Raw genomic sequence first — 9,884 nt, forward strand, 5'->3', positions numbered from 1 at the left:
AAACATGTCAGCTGATTTCTTGCAGCTGGAGGATCAATAACATTAAAACTTATCCACACACTGACTCCTCATATTGATCTGAGCTGCTGCACTTTAAATTAATATTTAATGTTTAATGTTTTAATACAGAAAACCCTTCTCACAGCAACATGAACGCACATCCAGGCTTCAGCTTTATGCTTTAAATCAATTTGATATAAATATTAATATGTTGTTATGGCTCCATTAAAGAAACACTAAAGGAAGAGTTGTTGTTTTTTATCATGTAACCAGGCAACACGTCACAATTTAAGACCTACAATCATTAAAAACAAGACTTTTTATGACTTTAAAGTCTGAAAATCTAATGTTAGACTTTTTAAAGAGACACAGAATCAAACTGCAGCCTTTCAGTCTGAGTTGATGCTCAGTAGCTGCAATCATTTCATTAAATATAAAACACTGTGTGAAAGTTTAAAATCACTTAAGATGTTTAAATTCTTCCTAATGGAGCGTCTGATTGTCAATAAAGTTATTCTGCATCACGACATCGAGCTCAAACCTGCAGCCAGAGTCATAAAGAAGAAGAATAAGAATAAGAATAAGAAGAAGAAGAAGAAGAAGAAGAAGAAGAAGAAGAAGAAGAAGAAGAAGAAGAGTCCTGCACCTTATAGTTCTGACCTCAGCATCATGGAGTCAGTGTGAGACTAACATGCAGAGACAGGAAGCAGCTGAGACACCAAGAAAACACCACAGAAGAAGAAGAAGAGCAACCGAGCTTCTGAAGTTTCTAATGTTTAATCAACTTTAGATGATTAAAAAGCCTTTAAAGCATCATTTTATACAGTTTAATGTTTCTATTCACATGATGGAGACCTACTGAAGTACTCAGCTGGTGTCAGCATCACTTTAAAGGATTAGTCCGATCAGCTGATCTCCTAAACGTCAACAAACGCTGCGTCAGTTCACATTAAATCAAACCAGTTTAAGATCAAACTCCAGCAAAACCAGCATCATGATATCAACTTATCACTGATATATCTGCAGCATTTTATGTATTAAGTTAAGTTTATTCTTAAAATGTAAAAGTATCACAGCTTCTATTACATAATATTGAAGTATTTTGTAGCTACACTCGGAAAAAACAACCCAAAATATCAATATATCAATATTTTAAATCCCTAAAATCCATCAAGCTCGACCAGAAACTGACACAAACCCAACAGGCTTCATCTACACACATATAAACTTTACACTTATTTATATTTAAGGGCAAAAAAATCAACAAAAGAATCAGATTTCAGGTGGATGAGTCAGTTATAAACACATTAACACAGTTTACAGACTGGGAGCAGAGGAGTCATCCCAGTGCTCCCATTATAAACTGTGTTTGTATAAACTGGACAAAACCAACCAGAGAAAATAAACACTGACTGAGACTCTACAGACTCTGTTCCTCTGCTGTGATCAGATCCATCAATACGGTTTAAATTGATCTGCTGAGGCTGAATTAAGTCTGTGGAGGTAAATCTGTGTCTGAGCAGAGAGACGAAAATCCTCCAGCTGACGTATAAACACCTGAAGCACTTGAGTATTAACAGCTCCACTAAATACTGATGTTTCCCTCTAAACTTCTCACATGCTTTCATTTCAATAAATGTTCAAATGATCCAATATTTCAGCAAAAATCAAAGATTAGAGAAAAAGTCCAAAAACTGAAAACACATTTGTGTATCAGAACTTAGTTTGTTCTTCTTTCCTCTCCCATTAATCATCTCACCACCCCTCACATTTATCTGCTGACCCTTTGGAGGGGCCCCACCCCTAGGTTGGGAACCACTGGACTAAACTAGCTAACTGTATATAAAGTAGTGTAAACTAGCTCCACCTCCAGCAGCTACAACAGTAACATGCTGCTCTAACACTGATGCTTCACTATTAATAATCTAATGATGTCATAATAATAATATATCAGTCAGAGGACCAAACCACTACTTTACTGTAATACTGCATACTACATCACTATAATACTGCAGTACTTTTACTGTAATACTGCATACTACATCACTATAATACTGCAGTACTTTTACTGTAATACTGCATACTACATCACTATAATACTGCAGTACTTTACTGTAATACTGCATACTACATCACTATAATACTGCAGTACTTTTACTGTAATACTGCATACTACATCACTCATAATACTGCAGTACTTTTACTGTAATACTGCATACTACATCACTCATAATACTGCAGTACTTTTACTGTAATACTGCATACTACATCACTCATAATACTGCAGTACTTTTACTGTAATACTGCATACTACATCACTCATAATACTGCAGTACTTCTACTGTAATACTGCATACTACATCACTCATAATACTGCAGTACTTGTACTTATAATAGCGTACTTTAACATTGTTGCATTAGTACTTTAACTTTGCTGTATTAGTACTTTTACTTCATTAAAGGCTCTGAATGCTTCCTCCTCTCAGGCTGGTCAGACGTTAGCATCACTAGCATCGTTAGCATCACTAGCATAGTTAGCATCACTAGCATCGTTAGCAGCTAGTTTCGTAGCTAGCGTGACAACCCCAAAATGGCTTCAAACGAACAGAGATTAACGGACAGTCAGCTGGATTCACTTCTGCTTTACCAAACCTCTGACTTCATGCCCACATTAAAAACAAGGTTTCGGTGCTCAAACGGTTCATAAAGAGAATTAAAATAAACAAACAGGCGAGCTAATAAAGAGGCCAGTGCTAGCCGTGAAGCTAACGGCTAGCGGCTAACGGCTGTAACGGCTGTGATTCAGAGTGAAGAGAAACACACATGATGATGTTTAAATGAGGCTGTTTGTGTGTTTATTATTATTCTGCTTGGTTAAAAACACACAAACACCAAATAGAAGTTAATAATAATAATAAACTATATGATGGTTGTTTCTGTTTGTCAAAATATCAATAAAAAGACTAAATAATGATATTTAACTGCTGATAATATTGATTTTTCACCTTTTTACTCGTGTGAAACACTGTTTAAACTCACTTTAAGATTTATTAAACATTTAATTAACTAATAAAAACATTAAAATGGTGATTTTACCACTTTAAAGTAAGATAAGATAATCCTTTATTAGTCCCATGATGAGGGAATTTACATTATTAAAGCAGCAATAATAGAAAGAGAGTAAATAGAAAGATTAAATAACAATAAATAATATGTAAGTTCACAATCTATAAAAACAATAGTAGTAAAATATACAACAAACATTATGTACAAGAGTCATATTGGTGTTGAATGATAATAAATCTGAGTTTGATAGTTATTGCACTGATTTAAAGTGAATAAATAAATATATATATTAGATAGTTGAATTGAAAGTAGTTTACCTGAAATACTGATAAATAAGCTATAAGCAGTTTACTTAAGTTCTGTCAAATCTGGACTAAAATCATTATTATTTTACTGTTTTTAAAAGAAAATAAAGAGTAAACAAACCTGAAAGTGGGTTTTAACTTTTGCTGTGATGACAAACACTTTTATATTATATTTACTGGCTTTTTAGGTGTTTTTTAATGTCTTTTAGATCTTGTTTTAGATACTGCAGGGAACTCTTACTGGCACTTTATTATTATCTATTACATATATTAGTTTATTAGTCTATTTATCTATCTATTTATTTATCTATCTATCGCTTTCTGAGTCCTGCTGTTGTTTCTACTGTCAAATCACTTCATAAGCTGTTTTTAAAAGGTTCAGTTTGAATAAAAATCAGCCACTAAATATCATTATTGTCTTTTTATTGTTTGTTTTGATTTATATTTTAGCGTTCATTCATTCATTCAAACATTTAAGCATCACTGTAAATGAAGTTCCCTCCTTTGTGATGATGTTAAACATTTAAATATGTATGATAACACCTGCACACTGAAGTTAAGATTATTTTATGTGTTTTATAACAAAAACTACTAGATTCTCCAAGTTTAATAGACTTTAAGACATTTGTTTTGTACTGTCATATCACTTCATACGCTGTTTTTAAAAGGTTCAGTTTGATTTATTACTTTGTCATATCATTATTTTATTGTTATTGTTTGTTTTGATGAATATTTTAGTGGTCATTCATTCATTCAAATGTTTAAGCATCAAGACTCAGTGAAGTGTAGCTCCTATGTGATGATGTTAAACATTAAACTATGTTCATAAAACTATAATTAACCTCTTATATCTTGTAAAATGAGAAAGTCACGAGTTCCACCGTAACACCGGCCCTCTCCAGCTCTCTCTCCCCGGGCTAACCCCTCTCTCTCCCCGGGCTTCCCTACCTGCAGCTCGGCCCTCTCCACCTCCCTCAGCCCGGTGTTTCGGTTTATCTGGTGACCGTGTTAACTGGTGACTGTCACCTACCTGTTCACCTAAAAGCTTTTAAAGTTTAATCTTTTTTTTTTTCTTTTTTTTTTTACATAAATACCCATCTGTGTTGTGTGTATATCTAAGTTACACTAACCATTTATGTTAGTTTAACTGTGTTCATAAAACTAACTCACCTATCCTAATTTATACTGTATTATGAGAAAGTCACCAGATAACACGGTCACCAGTTGAACCGTAACACCGGCCCTCTCCAGCTCCCTCAGCCCGGGTTAAGCCACCCTCTCCCCGGGTTAACCCCTCTCTCTCCCCGGCCCTCTCCACCTCCTCTCCCCGGGCTTCCCTACCTGCTGCCCGGCCTTCCCTACCTGGAGCCCGGCCCTCTTCACCTCTCCCCGGCCCTCTCCACCTCCTCTCCCCGGGCTTCCATACCTGCAGCTCGGCCCTCTCCACCTCCCAGTGGGCCCTCTCCATCTCGAAGCGGGCCCATTCGTGCTGGATGTAGTGCAATATGCCGGGGATGGTGTACTGCTGCTGGGGCCGGGGCAGCTCCTCCGGCTGGTGGGGCACCATGACTCCTCCACCACCACCACCGCCTCCTCCTCCTGCACCTCCTCCTCCGCTGTTGCTGCTGCTGCTGCACGGCTGTTGCAGGGCTCCTCCTCCTGCACCTCCTCCTCCTCCAGGCTGTTCATCCATATTTGTTTTTAATAACACTAGAAGTTATATTCCCAGCTGAAGGGTTCCCGTGCCCTCCCGGAGCCCGTGTGTCAGCTCCGGTGTGAGAGGCTGCTGTGACTCGGTGTCTGTGTGTGGAGCTAACCGGCCGCCATTACTGCTGTCTCTCCCTCCCGGTCACCCCGGCCGCGATGCATGCCGGGACATCCAAACACACTGCGGGGCGTTCACGGAGCGGGAGAGAGGGATGGAAATCACAGCTTCTTATAAATCCAATAATCTGTGTGGTATGTTTATTAAGTTTTCTTATTCTTGTAGATAGATAGATATATAGATAGAACACTTAACAATTATCTCTTCACATTAAGGTGCAAATAAAAAACATTACAGAAATGCTTAACAATGGTGCATAAAGGGTTTTAAAATATGTGCAAAGTGTTCATTGTAAACATAGAAATAAAATATCACAACAATATTTTAGGGACGACTATCTGTGCTTTCACAAAATATTTACACACATATTTTTGTTTGTATTTTTTCATGATAATCACATTATGTATATATTTATGTTATTATATATATTTTTAAATAATATTTATAATTGATATGTACACATGTATTCCTGTACATTATTAACATTATTTTTGTTTTCAAACTCTGATTTTTCATTTTTACTGATACGCCTGAACACACCACACCAAGGGCCTTACTGCGCATGCGCTGAAACTGCTAGCTCCAGTTAGCCTGGTTAGCTTCATTAGCTGTAAACAGTCGTTAATTTTAAAGGAGTTTAATTAAACTGTTTAATGTTAACAGTCGGTGTTTAAACTGACGTGAAGCTTTAATATAATTTAATATAATATGAGTTTATAGTCTGAAACGAGCTAACAGCGGCTAGCCTGCTAGCTACAGCTCAGATACAAGCTAACGGCTAACACGGTGAGTTTCCGTTAATAACCGAGAAGTGACGCAGTTAAACGGTCACATAGAAATGCTTAAAGTTTAAATACCGACAGTAACGGTTTAAATTTTACAGTTACAACTGTTAATATGTAACGCGACGGTGTGCTGCCTTCAGGTGCTGCTCGGACAAACCGGAACCGTATAGATAATAAATATAAATAATAAATATCTGATAATCTGATATTTTCTAATTTATATAATTATAATAATTAATCAACTTTTACTAATATTTAATAACCAAACAGCTGAGATGCAGTTTATTGGAAAACTCCACAATAATAATAATATGTTGGTAAATAACTATAATAATAACTTCTATAAAAATAACTAATAATAATAATAATAATATGTTGGTCGCATCTATTTAATTCATTAATGTTATTTAATATTTTCGACATAATCTATAATCCACTACACTGTATAAATTACAATATAACTAAAAATAACCATAATATAAATATAAAAATAACTATACAATTAATTATAAACTAACTTTAATATAACTATGAAAATAACTATAACTATATAAATTAACCATAATATAACTATAAGTATGATATAAGTTTGATATACGTATAATATAACTAATATAATATAAATATAAGTATAATATAACAATAAGTATAATATAGCTATAATATAAGTGATATAACTATAATATAAATAATATAAGTATAATATAATAAAATAATATCAATAATATAAATATAATAAAATAATATAAATATATAAATAATAAAATAGTATAACTGTAATAAAATAATACAACTATAATATAAATAATATAAGTATAATAAAATAATATAAATATATAAATAATAAAATAGTATAACTGTAATAAAATAATATAACTATAATATAATAAAATAATAAAATAATATAAATATAATAAAATAATATAAATATATAAATAATAAAATAGTATAACTGTAATAAAATAATACAACTATAATATAAATAATATAAGTATAACAAAATAATATAACATGATGACGTGTTGTCTGTGTGTGATGTCACAGGCCTGTGAGCCAATCAGAGTATTATATGATGACGTGTCGTCTGTGTGTGATGTCACAGGCCTGTGAGCCAATCAGAGGATGATAAAGTTCGTGCTGATGGTGAACCGGCAGGGTCAGACGCGGTTGTCTCGTTACTACGACCCGGTGGAGCTGAGCCGCAGAGCGCCGCTGGAGGCCGACGTGGTGCGATGCTGCTTGTCCCGGAAGAAAGACCAGGTCCCTGAAGTACTCACAGCATGCTGTAAGTGATGTTTAATAACTAGCTGCTGGTCCCTGAACGCCTCTCTGCTTGTTCCCAGTGTTCCTTCGTGGAGTACAAAGACTTCAGACTGGTTTACCGCCAGTATGCTGCGCTCTACATCGTGGTGGGAGTCACTGACAGCGAGGTGGGAGTCATACTGCAACACTTTAATATCTGTTTATTCATGTTTAATATCTGTGTTTATTCATGTTTAATATGTGTGTTTATTGATGTTTAATATCTGTGTTTATTCATATTTAATATGTGTGTTTAATCATGTTTAATATGTGTGTTTATTCATGTTTAATATGTGTGTTTATTCATGTTTAATATCTGTGTTTATTCATGTTTAATATGTGTGTTTATTCATGTTTAATATCTGTGTTTTAATGTTTAATATCTGTTTTAATCTCTGTCAGAACGAGCTTTCCATCTACGAGCTGGTTCATAACTTCGTGGAGGTTTTAGATAAATACTTCAGCAGAGTGGTGAGTTTAACTCCCTAAAAAACTGACACAAAATTAAACCTGCAGCTGTTTTTAATATTTATATAAAGGAAATATTCACATCTGCAGCTTCTCATGTGTGAAGATTTGATGATTTTCTGACAATAAACTGAAGATTTTTAGACGTTAAACAGTTTAAAACATTATAACAGACATTTATTCTCTATTTTACACATAATAATAATAATAATAATAATAATAATAATAATAATAATAATAATAATAATAATATAATGGTAGCTACTGTATTTGCACCTTTAATACAATAAATAAAGTGTTTCACATTAAAAGGAGCATAAAAAATGTTAAAAAATATGGAAAATAATAGTTTGTTTTTGAACTGTAAAATAATAAAGGCAGTTACAACTTCTAAAAAATATCAAATCAAGTAAAATACATTTTAAGATTTGTATTTATGTAAAAAAAACAACAATAATTTGAAGATTAAATGTGCAGATTAAGACTTTAAAATGCCAGAAAAGCTAAAATGTGGATCAGTGTTTCTGAAATCCGACGTCCTCGAACGTCTCACAGATTTAACATCAGAAAATATTCATATTAAAGTTTCAATAATTCATCAATTATCAGAATATTTGGTGATTAATTAAAAGTTGATCTGTGATGAATCAGCTTTTTTAAGTTTTTAAGATTTTAATTTTTTAATAAACTGAAACTTTTCCCTCATGATGCGTTTGAGGTCTCTCTGTAAAGTCTGTTTTTTTCTCTCTCCGCAGAGCGAGCTGGACGTATCCTTTCACCTCAGACACACAGCTGTTTCCTGTTTACGTCCTGTTTGTTTCCTGTTTACTTCCTGTCTGTTGCCCATTTACTTCCTGTTTACTTCCTCAACCCCCCCCCCCCTCAGATCATGTTCAACCTGGACCGGGTCCACGTGATCCTGGACGAGATGATCCAGAACGGAATCGTCGTGGAAACGAACCGAAGTCGAATCCTGGCGCCGCTCACCGCCCTCGACAAGATGGCCGACGGCTGAGACGAGTCATCAATTAACCAATCAGACGACGGCGTGAAGATCAAAGAGAAACTGATCAATTAATTAATAAAAAATCTGAATGTTTAAATTTAAATTAAGTCAGAAATCGCTTGTGATCAATAAAACATTAATCAATAACTTCCTGCTGCTGACAGCCAATCAGATTCATGTATTGATCCTCCGTCTTATTTTGTAAATTATTTTAAAAAGTAAATATAAAGTAAAAATGTAAATAAAGTTTTTTTTTTAACTTGTCTTTGGTTTAATTATCAGTAAATTGAGTGAAATGTAAATAAAGAAAATCGATCAATGAAGTTGATCAGAAAGTGATCAATAACCAGATTTCTTCCTGTTTGTTTAATAAATAATGAAAAAAAGTGGTTTAACATCCTGTTTAATTAATAAATGAATGACTGAAAGGACTAATTATTAATTATTATTAATGATGCTTTAATTACATTATTGATCCTGATCAATAAGTCGTCTACACGTCTGATATTTTACTCAAAAACTAGTTTAATAGTTTTTTATTTACAATTTTTCTGAGTTAAAGTGAAGTTTATATTTTTATCTTTCATTTAAGATCAAAATAAGTTACTGATTTTATTATTGATTAATCTGTTCATTGTTTTCTTGATCAATCGATTCGTTAGTTTATAAAATGTCAGAAAATTATTTAAAAAATGTTGATTAGTTTCTTAAAGTTCAATCTGACAAAAGAAATCAGAAAATATTCACTTTTAATAAACTGAGTCAGAGAATTTAGAAGTTTAATGTTTTTAATAAATGACTGAAAATTATTGATTATGAAACTAATCGATCAGCTGATAGATAAAAGCTGTTAATGAATAAAAGATTTTCACTCAAGACCAAAAGTCCCACACACACACATCACAGGACTCAGTGTGTTTATTTAACTTCATACTTTTTAAACATTTTAATGATTATTTTAAGATAATTTGGATTGTTCAGTCTTAAACAATGACTTCCTTGACTTGTCTTCCTCACAGCAGCATTAATTTGACTTGATGTGAAATGATTCTTTAAACAGTCTCTTCTGCCCCCTGCTGGTCAAACACACACACACACACACACACACACACACACACACACACACA

The 9,884-nt window shown here is 33.6% G+C and overlaps 2 protein-coding genes across 3 annotated transcripts in view; one reads left to right on the top strand and one right to left on the bottom strand.

Moving 5' to 3' along the window:
* The window catches only part of strn3 (striatin, calmodulin binding protein 3), a 19,230-nt gene extending 14,019 nt beyond the window's left edge, over positions 1-5,211 (bottom strand). The window contains 1 exon segment of the mRNA XM_062440786.1: positions 4,690-5,211. Coding sequence (XP_062296770.1) covers positions 4,690-5,064 — 375 coding nt within the window. The 5' untranslated portion in view covers positions 5,065-5,211.
* An 18-nt stretch (positions 5,212-5,229) lies between these two features.
* ap4s1 (adaptor related protein complex 4 subunit sigma 1) lies at positions 5,230-9,014 on the top strand. 2 transcript variants are annotated; one of them, XM_062440567.1, is made up of 6 exons: positions 5,230-5,330; positions 7,084-7,241; positions 7,325-7,411; positions 7,686-7,754; positions 8,507-8,518; positions 8,638-9,014. In XM_062440567.1, exons 2-6 carry the CDS (start codon positions 7,104-7,106, stop codon positions 8,764-8,766), a joined length of 435 nt encoding a protein of 144 aa, XP_062296551.1. In that variant the 5' UTR covers positions 5,230-5,330; positions 7,084-7,103; the 3' UTR covers positions 8,767-9,014. The 2 variants fall into 2 exon arrangements, with proteins under 2 accessions (XP_062296551.1, XP_062296550.1); XM_062440566.1 differs by lacking the exon at positions 5,230-5,330 and adding an exon at positions 5,761-5,982.
* The last annotated feature ends 870 nt before the right edge of the window (positions 9,015-9,884 follow it).

Source organism: Scomber scombrus, chromosome 19 (genome assembly GCF_963691925.1).
Source record: "Scomber scombrus chromosome 19, fScoSco1.1, whole genome shotgun sequence".
Taxonomy (NCBI): Eukaryota; Metazoa; Chordata; class Actinopteri; order Scombriformes; family Scombridae; genus Scomber; species Scomber scombrus.